This window comes from Strongylocentrotus purpuratus, unplaced genomic scaffold (genome assembly GCF_000002235.5).
Source record: "Strongylocentrotus purpuratus isolate Spur 01 unplaced genomic scaffold, Spur_5.0 spur5_scaffold_6, whole genome shotgun sequence".
Classification (NCBI taxonomy): Eukaryota; Metazoa; Echinodermata; class Echinoidea; order Camarodonta; family Strongylocentrotidae; genus Strongylocentrotus; species Strongylocentrotus purpuratus.
In genome coordinates, this window is record NW_022145612.1 from 18,981,094 (window position 1) to 19,007,181 (window position 26,088).

At 35.8% G+C, this 26,088-nt stretch overlaps 1 protein-coding gene across 1 annotated transcript in view; it reads right to left on the reverse strand.

Annotated features, from left to right (window-relative positions):
• LOC580553 (plexin-A2) overlaps nucleotides 1-26,088 on the reverse strand; it is a 68,713-nt gene that overhangs the window by 27,846 nt on the left and 14,779 nt on the right. Inside the window, exons 2-10 of the mRNA XM_030972951.1 lie at nucleotides 24,783-25,940; nucleotides 20,782-20,961; nucleotides 18,890-19,015; nucleotides 18,101-18,216; nucleotides 17,509-17,641; nucleotides 10,325-10,484; nucleotides 8,019-8,115; nucleotides 5,405-5,525; nucleotides 663-782 (exon numbers count right to left, since the gene is read on the reverse strand). Of these exons, the coding sequence (XP_030828811.1) occupies nucleotides 663-782; nucleotides 5,405-5,525; nucleotides 8,019-8,115; nucleotides 10,325-10,484; nucleotides 17,509-17,641; nucleotides 18,101-18,216; nucleotides 18,890-19,015; nucleotides 20,782-20,961; nucleotides 24,783-25,898 (2,169 nt within the window). The 5' untranslated portion in view covers nucleotides 25,899-25,940. The remainder of the gene's footprint in view (nucleotides 1-662; nucleotides 783-5,404; nucleotides 5,526-8,018; nucleotides 8,116-10,324; nucleotides 10,485-17,508; nucleotides 17,642-18,100; nucleotides 18,217-18,889; nucleotides 19,016-20,781; nucleotides 20,962-24,782; nucleotides 25,941-26,088) is intronic.

Here is a 26,088-nt window from a genome sequence, read left to right on the forward strand (position 1 = left end):
AAACATATATTCAATTGGTTTTGGACATTCGGACATTATTTTTTATGTTCTTTTGGAAAATGAAGAAAAAATTGAGAAATTCTAAAAATAAAGTTTTGATGACATCACACTTCACCACTCTATATTAAATGAGGTGATAAAATTAATGTTAAGTATGTGCTGAGAAGAAGAGACATCAGGGCCTTGTATTGGCTCATTAGACATTGGAGCATTCTTTACATCATCATGAATAAACATGTGTTCATTTCATCCAATAGAGCATTGATGTTGCATCCAAATTACCTTATGCCACCCAACCTGAATATACATGCAAGCACTAATGCCAATGATTATACTTGACCTGTAGGTTACAGGCTAATGTAGGAAACCTCTACAGCCCAGAAAATTCATAATGAAACAAGCCTGCTATTAAAGGCACAAGTACATAGTCTGGTTTTATTAAATGATTGGGATTTTGAAAATTTGGGAGAGGATGATGGCTACTTTCGAAGAAATATCTCTCCAGACCCCCTTTCACAACGTTAAAAAAATATATAAAAAAATTAACCTACCATATTTAAACAAGCAAGTCAATTTTGAATCACTATGCACATTTTCAAAGTATACCTTCAATTTTGTCGTCTGAAGATATATATATTTTGTTAAATACATCTCTGGCTTACCTTGGTAGCATCAAAGGGAAGATTCCTGGCGGCAAATTGAAAGCTCTTCTCTATTCCTACTGAAAGGAGTAGACTTGGCTCAGGAGCGATGATGGCAGGACATTGCTCAATTGCATTGGCCTGATATGACAAAAGGAAAAAAGAAAAAAAATAACATGAATTTAATGATCAACCAATCATGAAAATGCATATATAGAAACAAAAATAATAGAATTGGTAATTTCTAATGCAATGTCAAGGGATTGTTTAAAATATACAAAATACACGCATAATGTACAAAAGAGAGACAATTGATTCTTGGCATTGTGAATGAAACAACTACATGTATGCAAAAAGTCAGAACGTATTTCTGTATGAAAACCGGAAAGTTATTATCTTATTTTTAGTAATAGACCATTTTTGTCATGTTTTTTATTTTTTTAAATTTTATTTTTTACTACTTCTACTCATGCAAAATGGCTTAGAAGTTAGAACTTCATACTTTTAAATCTTGCTTTGATCAAATAGAAACTTATGCTGTATGGTAGTACAATGTGCCAATCTTAGTAATTAATTGTTCATGACAGATGGAAATCCTTCATATGGCCATCGCTCTCACATGGTCTCTCTCCTTTATTCTTGTCCTCCCCCTCTTTCTCTCCCTCTCTTGTTCATTTCCACTATCTCTCTCTCTCTCTCTCTCTCTCTTTATCCCCCTCTCTCGTTCTCTTCCCTCTCTCTCTTTCTCTCTCTCTCCCTCTCTCTTTCATGCATACACTCACAAACACACCCATCCAGTAAAAAAAAAAAGGACCATGCATTTTCCTTCCAAACGGAGTGAAATACAGCGCACTATCAACACACACACATACACACAGTGGGTTTACAATACAGGCAAATGCATTACATCCTCTTTCTGTGAAGTCATAAATATTCGGTCGGTCGGTCGGGTTAGGGCGGGCGTCTTGTATGTGGGCAAACACTTGGGATGGTTTATGCTTGACAGACAGAGCATCACTGGAGACTCGTCTCAAAAGGTCTGCACGATTAATCATATCAATCACATTTGCCTTTTTCGAGGAGGAGGTGGTAGGGTATCATGTTTGTTATTTGCCTACACTGAGTCTTCTCCTCCCCCTAATATGTAGAACATGTTGATTTTGTACCACCTTTCATCCCATATCTTATCAAGAATATTGATAGATATTTGAACATATCTGATCTTTATCACAAAGAAAGAAAAAAGGAATAGGAGAATATGTTGACCATTATCAAACTCCCTATATTGTAAACCACTTCACGATGAAGGGCTAGCAAGGAATTAACACTAGTAAGAGAAATCTAACCATATGTATCTCTTACTAACTACAACAAATGCCCCCCCCCTCCTAAATTTAGGCAATGACTGTACAAGTGTACATATATATAGGTCATCATTTAGGGCACTGAAACAGTGCATTATAAATAAAGATTGGTCAGCAATCAAACGATACCTCCTCTTATGCTCTCACATCAAAGAAACTCTACAAGGCTAAAGAGTTTTACCTGACCTTTAGCAAAGGGATTCTACTACATACATGTGTACATGAATAGACAACATAATACTACTACTAATAATAATAATAATAATACTTTTATATCCCGCTTATTACGATCACTAAACGCTTCCAAACTTGGAGATTATTACCCCGGTATTCATTTATCTCTTACAAATTTATGCAAAATTATAAACTGCCAATCATAAGTATTTCATATCCATCACAATTACAAGATCTATTCAACTACTACAATTAGACATAATCCAAAGTCTACAATGCATATCCATCTTGATGATTTGCTGTCTCATGAAAATTATTAAAAAATGCGTGCATCTACATTTATCACAAGGCTTCCTTTATAGTGCTTGTATTGCTGATCTCTTGGCTGTAGATTGGCTAGTGCTCACCAAGTGTTATCATCAAGTCTTGAAATGAAGGGATTATCAATTATGCTTTGTGGCTTGAGACGAGAGCCAGTTACCATGGGTTCACCTCAGTCAGTCAAAAGCCATCTGTCCAGTCAATACCATTTTCAAGAGAGATTCGACAGCTCTTGCTACATGGCATGTTTTGTTTCATACATACATGTACATGCACTGTAGTGATGAACATAAGACATTGGTTGATAACCTCTAGCTTATAAATGTATTGGAAAAATTCATGCTCATAAGTGAGCCTACAGTACATACATATGCACATGATATATTACAAGAAAATGTACATGTACATGTACTATGTAGGATTACATACATATTTTATCTGATTTAAAACTCTAAGGATGCAATTTTCTACATGCTTTTTCTACACACATGTAAATGTAATGACAATATAGGTAAACTGACGCAAATCAATGCCACCATACACACATACATGTACTTAAGAACAGAAGAATGCAGACACCTGTCAAATAAAAAGTTGATACATGTACAGTTTATGTACAGGAACTCCCCTACCAAATATCATGCACGAATATGAAGTCCAAATGACTCCTTAAACTCTCTTCATTAGACATTCATTGAACTGAATAAAGGCCCTTATGAATCATCAAGTGATTTGAGAATGGAAGGCCCTGTAATCAATGCATGCAGCTAGTGAGTTGTGTTGCATCTTCTATCAGGCCATACATTGTATCTATTTTTTTTAAATGTCATTCTCATGAAATGTGGCACGAGTAAATGCATTTTAGAAGAAAAATTTAAAAAGAATAGATACAATTAAAGCATTTCATGCCTAAACTGGGCTTTTTTGGGGGTGGGTATTATGAACATTTCAATCTTTGATCAATGTAGTGCACATGCGGGCGCGGGCATGTGTGTATGTACAGTATGTATTTATGCTGTCTTGGATCGAGGCAGACTGATTACCCATAAAAGTTGTGGCGAGGAGGAAAGATGCCCTGGAGATGTACTAGATAATGAGATCATCACTACTTCACATCACTCCTCATATCTCCTCAGACTCGCACCCCACCCTCCATTCAGACAACCATAATACACCGTATAGCTACAAGAGAATCGTACAGCTCATACGATATTATTAAAGTAGTTACCTTTTTCTTTAGTCTGGACATTGTATAATAAAACGTTGTATTGCGAAACACACGGTTCGAGCACTGTGTCTATCGTTTCAATAAAGAACCAGGGTCACCTTCTAGTTTCATATTACAAAAATCACAAATCTGGGCGGGGCTTATCATGAACGGGCACTGGTGATTGGCCAGCATGTTAATTGACTTCTTCAAAAGTAGTTTCTTCATATGATATTGTAATCTAAGAGTACTGTATGTCCCTTTCATTATACAAGGATTCTTTACACCTTTCTGTCAACGAGTTTCATATCAATTTGTTTATAGTCTGAACAGTCTACTATACACACACATACATGTACATGTTATGATGCATTCAACACTCCCTTTCAACCTTTCAGCATCGGACCTCTATGCAATGATCTATCAACATGTGTCAAGCTTTCAATGGCAATTACATCAGTGGATTGCGTCTTTTCATATATATTCAATGTTCATTTTACGTGTGTACTGTACTTGAAGCTCTCTAATGTTATATTGCATTTCACCAACATATTTAATCCCAGCTAAATAATGTAAATTTATAAAAATTACAATTTCATAATGTAGGAGGAATAACCTTGTTTACTCCCGTATGTTTCATGAAGGTCATTTTTTTTTGCAAATCCTATTTTTAATTGATATTGCTTTGATAATGCTTTGAAATTATGAGTTTAGATGGTCAATCTAGAAAATGTGATGTACACCTTATAACATTAGTGGGGATCAAACCCGAAATCATAACTCTGGGGGTGATGAATTATTAAGAACTGAGACTGCTATAAATTAAGGTTAATGAATTAACAACATTGACCAAATTAAACAAGTGCAATTTACTTGTAGTTGAGTTCTCAAACATGAAACCTTGTCACAACTTCTTTGCGTTCATTGTGAGTAAAAAGTTAATCGATTCAGTAGGTAAATCAAAATAACTTTCAAATTAATTGTCATAAAACAAAACAGATCATTATGAATAGCCCTCTAATACACATTTACGAGTACTCTATCAAGAGCAAAAACTGAAAGCAATCATTTATGCTATTCATCAATCAACTATAATATAAACACACAACCAGTTCATAACAATGAGGACTTATTAGATGAAAACTGAAACTAAATTTATTACATCATCAATCAGGTAGCTCAAGTGTTTGTGGCTTTATGTTCTGTGGCCTTATTTACCACTCCATAAGGTTTCAATTACCATATAAAGCATGTGGGTTGTGACTGGAGACACTAATCACTTTCATTCTTTTTATTTATGAGTAGAATTAAATTGAAATCTGTGTACGAGACACATTAAAAGACAACAAACAGAGAGGGGGGAATAAAAGCTAGATCTAGTTAACTTAATTTAATTGTTAAAACATGAATACTAACAAAGTCCTGGGAAATTTTGGAGACTAGTGGGGCGGTGCAAGAAAGTTCAGTTGCAATTGTAACTTGCAATCAATTGCAACTTTCTTGCAAAAAAAGGAAAATTTGTGAACTTAATTGGTCACAATTTTCCAAAACATTCAGACTTCTTCTGAGCCACATTTTTAAAGATATAATACTTATAATCTTATTAAAGTAAATGATTAGAAAAAAACTTTTCTTAATCCTGGGGGCCTTCGAGATACAAATGCAAGAAAAGACAAATAATGTGTTTTTCCACTTACATCATTTGAAGATATGATGGTGTCGTCGTCGTCTTGCTGGCATGTCCCTTGGTCATGAGTACACTTGTTGTCATAGATACACCAATCACAGGCCCAGGAGCTGTTCATGCATGTAGAACAGCTGGAAAGGAGAGAATGATACTGGTCATTTTCGTACCCTTACATGGATGGATAACCTTGCAATCAGTATGTCCTCCTCAAATATCATACCTCCAGAAGTTTGAAGGTAACCTCTTTGGACAAACAATATAAAATATAATCTCTTGAGAGCTAAAAGGGCATTGTCTAGTATCCTTCAACACAGACTCAACAACCTTCTGGTTTTAAATAAGACCATGTGAACATACATGTAAATAGGAAATATTGAAGTGCATGACGAGGAAGTGCGAAAGTGTGCAAACATCTGAGACGTCTGAAACCCTGAATTAAAATAATTCTTTGAGAATTACATCATTCGCATATTCAATTCAACGTATCTTTCCTGAACAAATTAAATGTTGCATCACATTCTAGTATCTAATGAGTAAACACATAATAAGTCATTTGATGACTACATTTCTCAATTCTGTATGCCTAACTACATAAAACTTGTATCAGAGCTTTGTGATCGAAATTTAAAAAAAAAAAATTAGCTAAATTAATTGAATATGAAGTATGCTCTTTCATTCTTTTGTATGAATTCCTTAATCCAGGAAGCCCCTAAAGTGTTATTATTCTAAGGACCAACACTAACAACCACAAAACTTTGTTTTAATATGATTGAAGAATGATGAATGTGATCAAGTGATTTTGATGTGCCAAGAGGAAGGATATTTGCGGTGTTCTGAAAATCTGATGTTGATTAACAAGTACAGACAGTTAATTCAAACACATGGGTAATGGTTAATTAATTTTCCCTCTTCCAAGATTTTCTTACCAATTCCTTCCGTCTGACAAAACTTGAATTTTCTTTAAAGGGTGCAGCAGACAACAAATGGTGAGTTTGGGTTGGAAATAATTTCCTTCCTTTTGGAAGAGGAATATGTTACAGAAATCATGTCTAGCCCTAAGTTTTTTGCCACAGATGGGAAATAGATATAAAAAAAAAATGAAAGATATATTTTTGTAACAGTTTTGAATTCCAACCACACTTTGGAAAAAAGTTTCTTTTGCAGTATTGAGGTTCCTGAATAAGCAGTATGCAATGATACATACATATTATCATTTTGCTCCACAGCTAAATGTACATGTATGTATAAAACTTGGTTTCTCCAAATAGAAGTCCCCCACCCCTTTCCCCCGCGAATCTAGACTCATAAAACAAGGACTTCATTCCATGGGACAGGGCAAAGATTTAAGCAAATGATTTGGATATGGAGAACAAAAACCAATTCTGGAAAATTTTGCATAAATGTATCTTCATTTTGTTATGTGAGTAAACTTGAACACTCTCGTATAAAAAAGGTATTCGTCCATTTATATTTAAATATACTGATATATTTTTTTTGGAGAAATAAATGTTCAATGTAAAGAAAATATTCAAACAGGCATTGAAATTTGATATTAAGGTATCAAATATGCCTAAAGCATTCTCCTCACAAATACTTTGTTTTTTATTCCTTCCTCTTGCAATAGTGCAAACCACAAGTTTGTTAATTATTTGTTTGATACGTTTTCCTTCCTTATGACAAGAAAACATGCAAGTCCTGTGCTACTTTTAGGCTATTGAAAATGGAGACACTTCTCACAGTATTGAAAGGAACTGCCATATATTATATTTCTATATCCCTCAAACTAAATTTGATTATCCAACCTTCTACATGAATTCCTCTGATGTTGAGGTAGAGTAATGAATGAAAATTCAAGGCAGTTGAAAAACAAGTCAAGGTTGCTGAAAATATTTCGATCATTTGTACATGTATGCAGGCACCATAATTGCTACTTGAATTATACAAGATATTGAATTTTTACCAAATAAAAAAAGAGGCAGGGTAATAAGAGGAATCCCAAACAGCCAATTTTCATTAATGAACGACACAAATCAATACCAGAAGTAATGATTGAATTTGAATACATGTGGCACCATGTGGAATTGTAGCCTTAAAATGGATGTTGGTTTAAAATGAAGAATTAAAAAAAAAAAAATTCTTGAGATCATAGTGGAAGAAAGGGAGAACAAAAGAAATGTTTTAAAAATTATATCAAATGGTGAAACAAAAAGATAAAAGGCGAAAAATGAGTGAGAGTAGTAAAAGAGTCAGCTACATTTGAGCATGTCGTAAGACAGATTTGACAACTACTGTTGTAAAGAACCACCAGTATAATACCACACATAATTCATCTGTGTTTAGTTTTGAAAAGGAAGTATTCTTCTGGTGAAACAAAAAAACCCATGCCAAATCTGATATCCCCTCTTTATCTTATCACAAATAACTGGGAATTTCAAATTCTTTCACCTCTAATGATCTAAATTTTGCTTTATTTTCTGTACATGTGTTGACACCGTCTCATTTAAAGACAAACTATATAACAATAATGATGATGATAATAATAATAATAATAATAACAATGATAATAATAATAATAATAATAACAATGATAATAATAGAGAGAGAAAAATATAAATAATCCTCACCTTGAAATGAGAGAGCAATCGTAGAAATCAAAGTCCGTCTTGACAAAGGCTACTCTGGTCTCATTGGAGTAGATGCTCAAGGCAACTGTTACAGCAGCTGCAATCAATACAAGCCCAGGCCAGGCAGGCAGAAATAAACGGTAGAAAAATTATATGAAAGGCCAATTGAGGGGAACGAAGACATTAAAATGAATCTTGAGTTGTGATAATGGAATTCCATTTAGACAGAAACGGGTTCAAAGTAACTCTCACTTGGTCATCATAAAGTACTAGGTTTAGACAAGCAAATCATGTGTAAAAGAGGAAAAAACTTGCAGAGAAAAAAAAATTGTTTTTTTGTTTAGTTGTTGCAAATAGAAGGCCACATCCTGTTTGTTCATTGCCAGAAGGGCATTAACTCATACAAGCTCAATCAATGCCCTTCTGGCTCCAGACAATGTTATGTATGCGCCTACAGTGTATGAGTTTGGAAGACCACATGTTGTACTTCAATATGCTATCTTTGTTGCTCATAACTCATCTAAGAAGTATTTTTAATTAAAATCGTTTAGAACATATCTTTAGAAAAAAAAGCTTTGTTTGATCCAGTGAGAATTCACTATCCATTATTACCACAAACTCAATTTCACATTTAAGTGTCTACATGTCATAGACATGAAGAATTACAAGTTCATTCAGGATACACTTATGGATGCTTCTAATTCAGTTTACAAGTGGTAGGGTACTTGAGAATTTGATCTCAAGCTCTTGTCTGTGGTTGAGCCTTGAGGCTTGAGGCTTTCCCCTTGACTTTGAACTTGGTATGTGATGCACATCATTTAGGAATGACAGGGGGTCTGCCCTGGGAAATATGAATAAAATGTATACTGGTATATATATATATATATATATATACTGTATATATATATATATATATATATATATTTCTCTATATTTCTCTATCCCCTCTTACAGCACTCAATCAGGTTGGTGTCAGAGGGGCATTAAAGATAAACTTGAGTTCTGGTAAAAAAAAGAAAACGATTTCTCACAGAACAGGAAATACCACACTTACAACAAATTCATATTTACTTCATGGGATATCGAACAGGAAATATCACACTTACAACAAATACTTATATGTACTTCATAGGTTGTTAGAGCATTGTGATAAATAAACAAGTGGCTAATGTTTCTTTCAAGTATCAATTTTAGCCTACCGTGTTTGCCGGCGATAAGGCCGCAGCGCTGTACAGGCCGCACCCCCGATTCTGACATTTAAAAAAAAAAATTGTCGAAGTCGGGATTTGATCTATTGCGTATAAATGTTGATTTGACTAAAATCACCGCCTTAGACCGCTCGGCCATCTCGCACTGATGCTAGCTTATGCAGTTTTTTGTGATGTATACATTGGCCTCTCTCTTGTGTATTGAAATCGATTCAAAATAGCGACTTCGCGTGCTCCGTTAAACGGGCCCTTCTTTTACTTTTGCAATGCATTGGCACGAACTTAGATCAAGATCTATCGGCAGATGTTGTTTTTGGAAGTTCATTTTTCGTCTTCATGTCAACAATGCAAGATAAAATTGTCGGTAAGATGTGTGGAAATGTATAGTTATTGTACCATTCGTAGATCTAGTCCCATATGTGCAAATTCGTGCTGGTTTTGACTTACTTTTTAATTTTTTTTTACTCTTTCGTCGCATAGGCCGAACCCCAACTTTTTGATATTTTCTCTTCCAAAAATACTACGGCCTACGGTAATGAATATTTCTGAGGATTTATCAAGGCTATGAATTGTATCTATTATTATGGTAAACTGCATGCAAATGCTATGGCATGAATTTTAATTTAGTAAAAATGTGATTCCTCATATACCAACATATAGCAATTTACAATTTACACATTAACAAAAAAGAAGAAGATAAAGAAGCAAGTAGGTTCTTTCTTTTCATAAAATCCTAGTACTGTTCCACAGCCTACATGTACGTAATGACATAGTATGCACATCTATAGATACAAGGCATCTATAATTCATAAAGTACAAACAGCAAGGGAGAAATATGCTCCCGAATGCTGTATAGACATGGAGCCTACTCTGTTAAAAAAAAAAAAAAAGACTTTAGACAACAGAAAAAAAGATGTGATCATTGTGTCTCCGTCAAAATTACATTTCCCCAAATGCAGACAGAAGTTGTCTTATCATAAAATTAAAAAATTACTCTAATGTGTAATGTTCCACCTACATGTATACATCAGTAAGGTTGATCAAAATACATAAAGGATAAACATCAAAATAAAACAAAGAAGATGTGCAAATACTTACATTGTCCAGATTCAATCTCAGGGATAATATCTTGAGGAGGGGTTTGGCATGTGATCTGATTACCATCTATGTCTGTAACTCTGGATGTGTACTCATTAAAGCGACATTCATAACCACTGCCCTGGGAGAGGGGTGGTAGCTGACTAACAGAGATGACAATCTAGAGAAAGAAAAACAAATTTGGATGATATTTTATGCTTCAATTTATTCCAAGAGCACATAAAAGAGGGTTGATTCTTTAATGAAATCTTTACTGTGCAGGTAAGCTAAACTTGTCTTCTTACATTTCCAGGACAGAGGGAACAGAGGGAATATTCTACAAGTGTGCTATTGTAATACAAATGTTGAACGAGCAAATATGTTAGTCCATCAGATATATGATAAAAGCCAGTGTAAACAAGTACTTTGTTTACAAGAGCCAAATTAAAACTGTATGCTTGCTTTTTATACTAACTACTTTCTACCTTGTGTTAAAACTTAATTTGTTTAATAAGATTTTTTTTCAGAGCTTTCTAGAAGTACAATGTACATCACTGACTGCTCCTGTGTATTTAATCACTGATAGAAGCATACTTTATTACTATTACTGAGTTTTAGTGATATATACGTATACCTGTATCACTACAACATATTGCATACTACCACATTTCAAGATTACAAGTAGTAGCTTCTGATTTTGATAACATCCCAACAATAGCAGAACTAGATACCCCAGTGATCACTACAGGTCACCAAAAGTGTGAAAAGCATTTGTTCGCCAGGAGTAATTGACTGTTCTCATAACACCGGTTTCCTGTTATTTCTCTTGTATCAATGATATGACAGTCTACTTTATACTCCTGTGCACTATCAAATTGCAGTATATGACCTAACCACATGTTACAGTGATCGCCAAACCTCTTAAAAACCATCATATGATATGATATTTATAGCTATACTTGTACTCTGCCACTACTTTTTGAAGATGTGCATTGTTAATACCACAATCCTGACAAATTTGTGACCTGGGGAAGAAATAATTTGCCTGACATTTGACAATATCTGCCAAAGTTCAAGAGTTCTAGCTGTCACGATAGTTTTCAATCATCAGACAACTTGGCCATTACGAGTCCATTATCGATACAAGTACACACATGTATCTATCTCTTCATAATGAGCAGGCCTTTGCGGTAGAAGGAAAAGCATGAGAGGCATTCGCATTTGCCCGACTCCGAGAGGAGATGGCCAATAATAACACTGGCTATTCAGGGCAGACACTCCACGGGCTATTCAATTACCCGCAGTTGACATTTTACTTTTCTGGGGCTCATTAATGATTTTTCCTTGAGACAAACATCTGGTTGTTCTAGTGACAGAAGACCGTTGCTAGATTCTAAGATGATAATGAAGTTACCAGGACATGACAACACGGGTTGCCTGGGTTCTCATCTTACCACATCTTCTAATTTATTGAAGTCTTCCTTCAACACCCTCACAGTTCCCTTATCTTACTTCCCCAGCGTCATGTGTACATGTAGGTGTTCATGTAAAGTTAATATTGTAAGAATACAAGTACATGTACATGGGATATCCTTCTTCAAACCCCATGGCACATTTTGCTAGACACTTGCAAATTTATAAAAACTTGTCAGCCTACATATAATTAAACACAGGAAAAATAAACGGTAGGTAGCAATGTTCATAAGAAAACCGACAAATTCTAATGCTTAACATTTTTCTGTCTGATAAAACAGAGCTCAGTCCTTTGTTTTGTGCAATTACCATTCATTTTACACATTAAAAAGTGTGGGGTTTTTTTTGCGGCAGTTTATCGAGTCACATCTGAACGAGCTCTTAAACTTCCTGTATTGCACAATATCTAACCTATTTACTCAACACTAACACTACCATTCACAGAGATTGCTACATGTACCGTATTTGCCGGCGATAAGGTTGCAGCGCTGTATAGGCCGCACCCCGATTTTGACATGAAAAAAAAAATGAAAAAAAGTTGTCGAAGTCGAGATTTGATCTCTTGCGTAGAAATGTTGATGTGACTAAAATCACCGCCTTAGACCGCTCGGCTATCCCGCACTGATGCTAGCATATGGAGTTTTCTGTGATCTATACATTGCGCCTCTCTCTTGTGTATTGAAATGGATTCAAAATAGCGACTTTGCGTGCTAGATGCTTCGCGGCAGCTCCGTTAAACGGGCCCTTCTTTTACTTTTACAATGCATTGGCACGAACTTAGATCAAGATCTATCGGCAGATGTTGTTTTTGGAAGTTTATTTTCGTCTTCATGTCAACAATGCAAGATAAAATTGTCGGTAAGATGTATGGAAATGTATAGTTATTGTACCGTTCGTAGATCTAGTCCCATACGTGCAAATTCGTGTTGGTTTTTACTTACTTTTTAATTTTTTTTTTACTCTTTCGCCGCATAGGCCGCACCCCGACTTTTTGATATTTTCTCTTCCAAAAATACTGCGGCCTTTACGCCGGCAAATACGGTAGCTATTAAATGCAACAGTGCACCAGCAAGACTCCATATTCAAGAGAAATGAACCACATGCATGTGATAAAGAGGTCAAGAAAATCAAATAATTCTAACCACCAATATCAATTGATTTAAATAACTGGCTGAGAGATGTTCCTTTAAGTTTTAGTGTAATTCAGTGTTTTGTGACAAAATAGCAGATCTCATACAGTTACCACAGCTCCTCATGATTAATACATTAACAGCAATCATACAGTTACCACAGCTCCTCATGATTAATACATTAACAACAATCTTTCACTCTTGCCATGCAGTAAGTATGCTCTGTTTTCACATTATTGTTCAGGAAACATGAACACGTGATTTGTATGTGGACTACAGTGTGTATGCATTTCTTTAAATCTCAATAGAATTGTTTGATCGTCAACATGTACTTTACACAACAGGATTGGCCAAGGTCATGAACTTTGTGGAAATGCGTTCTGCCAGTCCATGACCACAAAATGTAATAAACAGAGATAAATGGAAACCTTCATCTTCCTCATAAACCAACAGCCTTGAAACATTTATTTTAGGTTGACAAAGGGTGCGTTTAAGCTTAAATTTTGAAGGCAGAATGAGCGATTTGTAATGCTCATCGTAAACGCTCATCGTAATCGCAGTTCCATGGTGTACTGTTTATGCTCACTTCTCTGGCTCCTCCAGGCAATTTTCCCTGGGTGGCCTTAATTGGCCTTGCAGCTGGATTCGCAAACCTGCACTGCGCATGCTACATAGACCATGGTCCATGCGTAGACCCACTAGAGGTCAGTGTGTTGACTCCATTTAAACGCGTTAACAAATCGTAAACGCACCTTTTTGTGAGTTTACGATCAGCGATCGTGATTGCCGTTTTTCGGTGATTCTACAAAAATGAGAAAGGACGCAACTGTAGTTTGAACTAAAGGCGTAACAGGTGCCTGATTCTGGCCAGAAAAGTTGAGCATAAACATACCCAAAGAGTCACACATACATGTACAATACACAGTTGTAGTAGTACCAGGATCAAAATTATACATTTATGAATGGTCTATAGCTCAGAGAGGGTTGGGTTCTGGGAAAGATGAATGAATAATTTGTGAGCTTTTTCATTCTTTTAAGTGTGAACGTTTATACATCATAGAAGAGGTGTCCACTAAAAAGGATGGCTCTAAATGCCCGAGTATTCAAAATATGACAATTAACAGCTACAGGTTGTGGACGACACTTTCATGCCACATGTTTGTGTGGTTCTACCTAAATATTTCTGGTTACAGTGCATGTGACTGCAAGACTGGGCCAATTTCTTATCATTTTGATGATTCCAAAACCTCACAGTATAGGCCTTCATGTTTCGACCTTCATACATATAAGTCTTTTTACTTCTAAAGTTGCATATTACTACGGTATACAATACATTGCAAATGTATGCAGTTACTGAACATGCATGATTGCATGCTTACGATTATTGTTGTACTCATGACATTGTAGGTGAGGCCTCCTACATGTATGTAGGCATACAAGAACATACCTTTACTGCAAGTACTGTGTTCTGTGGTACGTGTCTCTTGCAAATTCTATTTAACATATACATCCCAAGGTCTGAAGTCAACAATATAAACCTGATGAAGCACCTTTGTGTGTACACACTATTAGGTACATTCAGTTCCTACATAATGTATGACCACTGCGCAGAGACAGTGTGTCATGCATTCAGTCATTCTGCTCATTACCAATTCCTTTTACATGTCTTGCCTCAACATGTTTCATCTGCTTGTCACAACGGATTGCTCTGCGTTGCAGTGATGCATTCCAATGTATTGTTGGTTGCCAGGGATATACATGCAGTCTAGTGGAAGGATGCATAAGAAGTGTATGCCGTCAATTCATGCTACACATCACATCATCTCAGAGGTGTACTTCTAAGACGTGTACTTCTGAGACGATGGAGGCAGTCGGGCTGTTCACTTCCACAAACGACACTTTTTTTCTTTTTTTTAACTTTTAAAGGCAACGTTTATTAATTTTAAATCTGAGATACACGGCCCTACATGTTATCAGTGTCTTTGATATGGTGTAATATTGAAGCCCTAAAAAAAATTGCGCTTCAAAATATCAAGAAGTGCCTCAAAAAAGTAAAAAATCTTTGAGTGACCGGTTTTACCATACTCGTTTTCCCCAATAGACTGTAGTGTTATGAAAACCGTTAGGAAAACGCATAATTTGATTTTGATTTCCAATCATAAATATTTTTGATAATCAGACAGGCAATCGGCTTGTAAAAGACATGGGGTTCCTGACTGACCTAAAGGTTTATACTTATCATTGCAGCATGAGCTAATTCCAGGATTTTGTTTGAGAATCTGAGACAAAGATACCCAATCCCTTTAAATTCTTTTTCTTCCTGATGCTCACAGACTTGCATCAAGCTGCGACCTACATGTACATGTGCATGCTATAATATGACACAACTGAAGATTCTGTCTTTCTTATTTTCATTCCTCTCTGTTTCAAGGCAGTTAGTGTATCTAAAACTCTGTTGATTTGTACTTTTGTCCCTGCACTAGCTTTCTTTTCATTCGCATATATATTTAGAAATCCATGCAGAACCAATGAAGGCCTAGCTACACGACAGGACATGGTATCAGCAGTAGTACAGTACAATAAGCCTTTCGCAACAATGGAAGCCTGTGCACACTTTTTCACAGTTCAGGGTCCTTTTCATTCACGAATTGGCAGCTTTTGTCATTTTTAGGAACAGGCAGGATTAGGAAAGAAAAGACTTGTCTGGGATATATACATGTTAACTGATACCTATCGTGACTGATACTTATTGTGTCTGACACGCTCTGGTTATCCACAACATCTATTGTGATTCCTCATTCAGAGTACCATTTTTAGCCAAAAGTCAAACTCAATATATAAACAATGAGGGGTTTACTACTTCATTCACAAGCAAGGTCAGACTAATTTAGTTAGTACATGTATTGTGGTAGGGCTCCACATAAACGTTTTTGGAAGGGGATCCGGATTGAGCTTTTGACAGTCTGTATGCATGAGCCCGAAGTAAAAAAAATCAAATCAAAATTTGGGGGTCCAGTTTTGGATTTTGGGTGCCTGTTAGTGCCAAACCCTGACAATGGTATTGTGATTTATATATATATGTTCATAGGGCATGATTTCATCACCATTAATCTATTCCCAGCCCCTCTCTTTCATTCATTAAATCAGCATTACATGAAAACAGGTCCAACCAAAACCAAAAGGAACAAAAGGAACACCTGTCTGCTACGTACCGCACTACAAGAATTGCGCACGACTGCACATGTGATAAAGAATGGCTGAGATAAATGTTTGGAAGCCCACACATACATGTAGATCTACAATGTAGTAAGTCTGTCAGAAAGATGTGCACAAACATTTTAATCGCCTCATCTGTACAAACATAATAGACTTGAAACTAAAATATTTTCCCAAAAGGCTGTATTCCTATTCACATCGTAGCACAGCCATTCACTATAAGAAAGTGCAACAAACAGTTGTTCCTGTTCTGTACAGTACATGTAAAGAGAACCAAAAGTAGTTAAAATTGATGAATGCTTTTGAGGTGGCAATTGTTTTGTATTATTATCAAACATAGTCAAGTATGGAAGCCATTCTAATGCATGAGTGCACAAGAATAGTGCACAATACCTATATACAGCTATCAATTAATCCAACCGTTACACATCCATTTAGATTCAATGCAGTACCAGTATCTTTATAAAAATATTATTCACAGAAATTGCAGCTGGGATCACTCAAGAAGTTGTACAACTACATGTATTCTTGTGAGTTCCAATGAATAATTAATATTTGTTTCAGTGGAGATTATGTCATAGAATGGGTAATTTTTCAAAATAGCATACAGTTGGAACTAAAAGTTTCCTTTTCTCACAAGAAATTGAAAATGCTGTCACTTGAAGCAGTAACATGAATTACACTAGTGACTTCATTACTCTTCATATAGACATACACATGAGAAGATATACATCATCAAGAATACAACCTCTAGCATGCAAAACAGAATAGAACACCGTCCATCCAAGCTTATTCAAACTATTTTAACACAAGTTGAACTTTGGAGACCAAAGCACAAATAAGTCCCTTCATTTGACCATGATTCACATCCTAATCAAATATAAGTTTGAAGTAAGAGGGGCAATACAATGAGAAGGGGGTCTCGGTTTAACCCATAGCAGTTAAGTGATGCTTTATTTTTATCTTTCAATCCAGAATGCTCTACAATTACAAATTGTATATATACACTGTATAATAGCAGAAAGCAAAAATCTTTGGAAAATATGGGCCAATTTCTGTTGCAGGACACTGTGCCATTCATGAATAAGAGTAATTTAATCAAAAGTATCAATTGAAGACTCTAAATTAGCAATGCAGAGTGAAATTTATAATCATTATATTTATTTACAAATTGGCAATTCCTTGATTTTTGTTGGTGATTTTCATACACAAGGTATCAATCATTATACATATTTATTTTCAAATCTATGAAAGAGAGGAAAATATGAATAATTTTGAGCTAATTTGAGGAGGAAATGCTGATTCATTAAAACCTTTATAAAACTCTGAACTGCTACGTGTTAAATGCCAGCTAATTCAAGATTTAATCACAATAAATTCACTGACCTGTTTTGACGGGGTGGACTTAGGGACACTAAAGCCCAAAGATGTGTCTGAGATGTCGATACACTGCTCTGAATCAAAGGGTAGCCATCGGGTGGGCACCTCCTTTTTCTCACATTCCTGGTAACGTGTACACCTGGGAGAGCGAGAGAGAGAGAGAGAGAGAGACAAAGAGAGAGAGAGAGACAAAGAAAAAGGTGGCCGGAGAAAGCAAAGAAAGAAAGAGAAGACATTAATATACTTTGAAGTGTATTTCAAAAAATAATAAATGTACCAGCTTTTCAATAAAATACTTATTCCTATGCAACTACTCCTCTACTTTAATAATGTATATTAATGGTATTATGGTTATTCAGACTATGGTACAAATGGAATTCTCATTATTCTTATTGAAAATGAACATTAATTTTATTTTCCTGTACACTAAATATTGATCATTGAGAAAAAAAATGATAAGAAAAAAAAAATTAATTGACATTTTCTTAATATATGTGAAGACTAATAACAATTCAAGGCCATGTCAAAATGTTAAAATATCAAAGTTAACTCTTATTTGGTCGACGAATAACTAGCATGGAATGAGCAACATAGTTACCTTGCTTCCAATGTACACCATCCACAGTATGGGTCCCCATCTTGCCCTCCATTATCTCCAATGCACTCCTCACAGGTTGTGTACTGACTGCAGTTTACCACAGACAAACGTACAAGCTATACAAAATAAAAGGAAAAGGAAAGTACTTGGTCAATAACTGATTAAGAAGTTCAGTCACTGCATCGATACACTGCAATCACATGTAGATGTACATCCTGTCAATTATAGCTTACAAAATTGGCCATTGTTCAATCATTTGATGTCAAATCTTTGATAAATCATCTGCTGAAAGTCAGAAGGGTGTTAATTCTATATTAGAGTATTCAAGGTAATGCCCATATGGCTCTCTACTCTGAACAGACAAAATGTGCAGCTTTATGGTGGTCCTATACAATTCAAATTCATCTGGAATCTGTGAGAATTTTTACAAGGATGTGAAGGACTGAGGAATTCAAAAATAGAGGAAAAAAGAATGAAGACATCAATAAATAGAATTGGCTCAGGATGACTCCCAATAACGAAATAAAAACATTAAAAATATAGCTATATTATGTTCATGACAAAACGACACCTGCATTCAACTTGTCTACTAATATTATCTACATCAGTTCAAAAGTATGTTAACTTTTTTTTATTATTGTACTATTTATATTTTTCATTTACATTGATTTTAAGTACTACCGGTATTTCATTTCTTGTTTTTTGAAGAAAAAATATCTGTTTTGTATGCAAAGATTTTTATTGAATAAACCATTCAAATCAAATCAAATCCAATCTAATCCCATTTACCTTTTGTTCTGTGAGGAGATAAAGATGATCATCAGTGGCATTAAAGTAGGTATCCTGCTGTACTCTGGTATCTCCTACTTTCACGTCTTCATACATCCTAGCATGGGTTGCATCACTGATGTGAACCTTTAAACAAGAGAAAGGTATATCACTATACAAGGTGCAAATAAAAAATGAATGCAAAGATTTCTTAACTAATGGCTTGTTCATGCATGACGTGAAAAACGGTGGCAGTTTTCAGGGAATAATTTTCCTGGTATCGCATCGAAATTTGCTATGCATTTTTGCATGACTGCTATACATAATATCTTTTGTGTAGCAGTTTTCTTCCATAGAAATGTACAGAATTTCATTTGAAATATTTATCCATCAGCTGAAATTGCTAATCAAAAAAATTTGAGGAAAATTATTCTCTGGTTTTTTAAATCTTATCTTTATAATTATGTATATGAAATGCAAGTAGGCATTAAAATGAAAGTAGCTGCGTACACATACTCCTGCGTACACATACTCCTACGTACACATACTCACTCAAGATATACAAATATGAAACATATTATGTTTGCATCATTGTAAAATTTAGTCATCAATAACTTCGAAAATGAAATGATATGAAATTTCTGTACAAAGCAAATAGGAGAGGACCTCGCAAGATACATCAGTGTTGCCAATGTTGTGTTTCACTGTTTACTCTTTAAAAATTCAATACTAACTTATTTTTTAACATATTTTGCTAAAACTTTCACTGACCTGTTCATCTCATTTTCCTGCTTCTATTAAAACCAACTTAAGATCAGGATGGACATCCCCTTTAACTACACTACTACTTTAAAGGTAAAGACCAGTATTGGAAACGCCCCAATTTCAAAAAATGAAATGGAAGCTCTCATTACCAATCATGTGCAAGAATATGTTTTGACTAATACATGATGATAACAAATTTGCTGTGAAACCGCCTACTAATTCATATATTTGGTAAATTTGTTTCTCTCATGGTCTGTGAGAGATATAGGGTAGTCCCATATACATCTTTCTGTGTATAGTGCTTGTAACTTTACGAAGAATGGGCCAAATTTCTTATCATTTTGATGATTCCAGAACCTTGCAGATGCTAGATGCTAGATGATCAACATTTTCTGATCGATTCCACAACGTTTCTTTCACAATGCAATCGCATGACCATAACTGGTCTTTACCTTTAATATAACCCATGATAATAAATGTAGGTGCCAGCCTACTATTTCCTAGCACTACTTGTACTGTCGTTTACTTTCTATCCTCTCCCTATTGACTTGAAATGAACTTAAATCTTTAAAAACATTTTCTTGCGCAAGAACTAAAACATGTAAAAATTTGATAATACAAAAATGAGCGGTTAAACCACTTGACATTGCTGCTTGCTAGCATTTGCATCGTGTAAAAAATTAAGAAAGCAAACGCGACTGCATCTCCAATATACCTCTGCCTTAATTCAGTTAAAGATCGTGCCTTAAATTATTTTGGAATATCCCAATGAGAACAAAAAGGCTATACTTCTTTTACCCCAAATTTATTCAATTTGTCTCTCAATGGCATAAAAATGTTGTGTGGCTGAAAATAGGTGTAAGCAAGCGTGCATCTCATTAAAGCAAACTTCAAGAAACTTGCTTCTATGGTTTTTATTGCTCTATGCATTTTATGCAATTTTCAAACATGACTGGGATTTCTCTCTTTATTGACTAGAAGAAGAGTGATATTGAATGGTAAATATCTTATTTGTATATATACCCGGTAAAAGTAGCAAATTTTTGAAGTCCAAAGCATTGCAATGGTTGCACCCTTTTGCCAGCTACATGTACAAGACGATATCTAAATGAAATAAATTTTAAAATGAAGAAGAAAAAAAAACCTACCTTAAGAAGATTTCCAGTGCTTGTACCTATGAGGGCCACTGTCTCGTTTTCTACAGTCACTGTTCTGATCGAAGTGGCAAGTACCTCATCAAATGGGATAAGAGCTTCAGCTTGAAGTGGCTCGGTTCCCCTGGCATACTTGGCCCATACCACGTTACACAGGTCAATGTCCAGTGGAGCCTTAATAAATGACAGTATGAGAGACCAATCAAAGACACATGCAAACTGATGTATTGGAAAATATAAAATCAACATTTAGATACTATAATACTGTTTTCACACTGGCAAAATTTTGCTTAACCCCGTACTATAGGTGGGGTTAAAGGGAGACTTAGCCCTACCTATAGTCCAGGGTTAAGCTTATTCCACTTTCTTTTCACACTGGCAAAATGTTGCTTAACCCCGTACTATAGGTGGGGTTAAAGGGAGGGTTTTAGCCCTACCTATAGTCCGGGGTTAAGCTTATTCCACTTTCTTTTCACACTGGCAAAAATTTGCTTAACCCCGTACTATAGGTGGGGTTAAAGGGGGGTCTTAGCCCCACCTATAGTACGGGGTTAACTAACCCTGCAAAATAGCAGGGCTAACCTCGCAATTGTGGTGCTAACTCCTGCTAACTCCGCAATTGCGGTGCCAAGCAAATGAATGAGAACAGAAACGAAAAATAGTCCGGGACTACGCAGTGAAGCGAATTAATGAATTCCATGGCCATGGCTAGTACGGGGCTAAGGAATTGCAGTGAGAAAAGCCAAAAAAGATAGTCCGGGGTTAAGGATAGTACGGGGCTAAGCAAAGTACGGGGTTAAGCAAAACAAGTGTGAAAAGAGAATTAGATATAAACATGGTTAACGACTAAGAGCCTGTATGGACTAAACAAAAAAATAAGACAAACGTCTACCGTAAGCATGGAAGTTTTCTCAGAGATGAATGTCAAGTGTGCCAAATATTTCACAAATTTTATGATAAATTGCTTTCGCTTTTATTCATAGCCTAATTCTGGTATTAAATCTTACGAATTTTTTCTAAAGAAATAATATTTAAATTATTAGTACAGTACACTTTTACAAGCCATATAATCCAGCTCATGTTACTTCTTTCTTGTAGTACTGCACTATTATGCACTCAAAATGAACCAAGAAAGCATGCTCAACTAAATTAATGATGCCTCCGCCATCAGCAATTTAACATACCAAAACAGAAGCAATTTTTAAATTCAAGTTTGATTGTAATCCCTTCACAGATTCTCAGAATATCGTGATTACAAGCTATATGTATGACCCTTTGATCTTTGACCTAATGACTGTAAATTAGCTATGCAAGATACATACAGTTGTACAGATTCTGAGTTTAAAAGTAATCCATCCATCGTTTCGATTGATAATGCATTCACAAGCTATTTTTGCATACATAATAAGCCCCAGGACCTTTGACCTCATGACCCCAAAATCTAATCAGTTCATTGGCTTTGCAAGATACATACATGACCCAAGTTTGGTGGTAATCCATCAATCGGTTCTTGAAATAATGTGAAAACAAGCTATTTTTGCATAATGCATACCGTACACAATGAGCCCTGACTGCCCTGTGACCTTAGAACTTAGACCTCGACTCTCCAAGATCTATTCAGTTCATTGGCTCTGTAAGGGCGCGTTCATGCTTGATTTTGACGGCCAGAATCAGGCATCTGTTACGCGTTTAGTTTAAAACACGCTTGCGTTCATGCTCACTTTTGTAGAATCACCGAAAAACGGCGATCATGATCGCCGATCGTAAACTCACAAAAAGATGCGTTTACAATTTGTAAACGCGTTTAAATGGGGTCAACGCACTGACCTCTAGTGGGTCTACGTAGCATGCGCACACAGGTTTGCGAATCCAGCTGAAGGCCACCCAAGGAGAATTGCCTGGAGAAGTAAGCATGAACAGTGCACCGTGGAACTGCGATTACGATGAGCGTTTACGATGAGCGTTACAAATCGCTCATTCTGCCTTCAAAATCAAGCATGAACGCGCCCTAAGATTCATACATGTAACCCTGTAAGTTGGGGCTCTGATCGGATCGGAAGATCGGAGCGACACCCTCGCACCTTTGATCGGTATCGGATCAGAAGATCGACAAAAAAAAATCGGCTGATTTTTTTTATTTTTTTTTAAATTTTTTTAATGAAGAAAATTTTCAAGTTTTTGGCTATCAAATGCTTTAAAAAAATTCATGGCTGGGATTATTTTGTCATTTGGAGTTGTTGTAGACCATGTTTGATGATATTTAGTGCCTTTTCATGACTTTGAAATTGATAATGTTGGTCTAAGAGCAGAGGCAAAACATGCGGGCCGCCATCTTGGATTATAATGTAGGTATTTTTTTTTTTTTATGACGAAAAATTTCCAAGTTTTTGGCTATCAAATGCTTAAAAAAAAATCATGGCTGGGATTATTTTGTCATTTAGAGTTGTTGTAGACCATGTTTGTTGATATTTAGTGCCTTTTCATGACTTTGAAATTAATAATATTGGTCTAAGAGCAGAGGCAAAACATGCGATTGGATCTTGGATTATAATGTAGGTATGCATTATAATCCAAGATGGCGGCCCGCATGTTTTGCCTCTGCTCAGACCAATATTATTAATTTCAAAGTCATGAAAAGGCACTAAATATCAACAAACATGGTCTACAACAACTCTAAATGACAAAATAATCCCAGCCATGAATTTTTTTGAGCATTTGATAGCCAAAAACTTGAAAATTTTCGTCATTAAAAAAAAAAAATACCTACATTATAATCCAAGATGGCGGCCCGCATGTTTTGCCTCTGCTCTTAGACCAGGCCTTCTCAACTGGCGGCGCGCGCGCCACTTGTGGCGCTTGCGGTCAGTCGGAGTGGCGCGTGGCTGTTCGAAACATTAATACAAAATAAATAAAATTAAAAATTGAAAATTAAAGAAAGACAAAATTAAAAAAATATATTTTAAAATAAAAAAATCAGCAAAATCAAAAAGACGTAGTCGAAGTTGAGCCCGAAATGTAAGTAAGCCATTTTGTTTGTTTGATTTTCACTTGATTTTGACATTTTCCGTGTTTATTGCACTAAAATAACTACATATATATTAACTTCCAGTGTAGATTTTAGCCCGGAATTGTACTAATTATTTCAAATCAATATGAAAATACGATTGATGTTTAATGGAACAAAAAGGTGTTAAAAATGCCACATCTGGGCCTTAAATTAGCCCTAAAATCCACTAGCTTCCGGGAGCTTCGCCCCATGGACCCCACCCGGTATCGGCTCGGTCGCTACGCTCCCTCGCAACACAGTCACCAAACAAACAGGTTGGCACTTCAACCTCGATACATTTTTGTTTTGGCACTTCTAATGAACTAGTTGAGAAGGCCTGTCTTAGACCAACATTATCAATTTCAAAGTCATGAAAAGGCACTAAATATCATCAAACATGGTCTACAACAACTCCAAATGACAAAATAATCCCAGCCATGAATTTTTTTGAGCATTTGATAGCCAAAAACTTGAAAATTTTCTTCATTAAAAAATAAAAAAAAAAAAAAAAAAAAAATTCTGCCAATTTTTTTCCGATCATTTTAATTGATCGCCGATCAGAAATTATTATCCGATCACCCCTGATCGGATCGGTATCGGCGGCTGATCCGATGATCGTTTACAGGGTTACATACATGACCCAAGTTTGGAGGGAATCCATCAATTGGTTCTTGAGATAACCCATTCATGAGAACGGACAACCCAAAAACATAACATTTAAAAATATTTACACTTTAGGACTATCTGCCATGCAAACCAGAAAAAGGGAACATGTGAAAAATTGATTTTTACCCTATTTATGAGAAAAAAGTTTGTTTGTTTTTTGTTGTTGTTGCAAATATAGGTAGGATTCCAAAGATACTAAAATGAACTGTACATAAAATGAAATCCTAACTACAGTACTTCAGAATGCTCAGGGAACATCGATAAACAAAGTACTTTCGCTTACAATATTGTTGCATCTGGATTGTAAATGGCGTATTCCATGGACCTCAACCTCTCCTTTACTTGTACAATCTTCCACTGCAGTTTTAAACTTTGCAAGTAACTCAGACATCTTGTAGATACATAGCGCAGAGTGAGCAGGATCAGCAGCTTCATCTGTGAACTCAGAAGACTCAGCAAAAACAGCATAGAGAAGAGGATCACTGCTATTGAAAGATTCACCAAGATCATTCCCAGGGATAGAAACTTCAATGGCCTGAATGAGGTTGTAGGTTCTGCCATTGGCTAAAGAACATGTTAGCTGAACTTCTGTAAATGAATCAAAGCTGTCGCCGTCTTGGCAAACTCTGTTAATCTTTGATATGTAATCGTGATCTGCAGGTGGATCCTCATCAATTAATTGCTGCTGATTGGTGACAAAATATGTGAACCCTTCAAATTCAAATCCATTGACGAAGTTTAATGAAAACCCCGCCTGACTTGCACGAACGTGCTGACTATTGAGCCTTTCCCGCAAAGATAGCGAATCCAGATGCAATTGGGTGACGTAGGTAGGATGATTAGCAGGAGCAGGGAACTCAGGACTAACTCCAACATACATGTAATCATCATGGAGAACTGCCACTGCCGGGGTTTTTGCATTGATCACTATTCTGTCATACTCAACAGAATCTGATATGTTCACGAGCTCACGATACTGACACCTGCGTGAAAAGCTTCCACAGGTGATAAGCTTTTCTATGGGAGATGGTACAACAGCAAGAATCCTGTTGTAGTTCTTGCAGGGGGTTTGTGGATCCTGGCATTCTGCAGGATCAGGCGCAGTATTTACTTCTTCCTGTAAACTGAAGTCTGAATGGAGGTGAAATAAGGAGTTTTCTGCTCCAATGTACATATCACCAGTTCTTTCATCCACAGCTAAATTGGCAAATTTTGGATCTTCTGCTTTGCTAATGAACTCGACAGGTGCATATGTCTCTAATGTCCCATCCACACTGTTTGGGTGATGTAAAAAGATGACGAAACATAGAAATATGCTCACAAGTGCATAAAGTCTGCTAGAAGTTCTTCCATTTTGTGTTAGGAGTAAATTGCACATCATTTTGTGTTCCTGCTCCATAGTGCCTTTAAGAATCTCCTTCGTTTCCTTGAAAATTGTTTCCTAGAATATAAAAGAAAAAGGAAAGCTGTCATTAGTATGTCTGTCATGGCTGTTTGAAATTACAACTAAACAAATAAACTTGTAGGCCTACATGTACATCAGAGAGCATAGATTTATATCATACAGTATATGATGTACAAAATTGAGT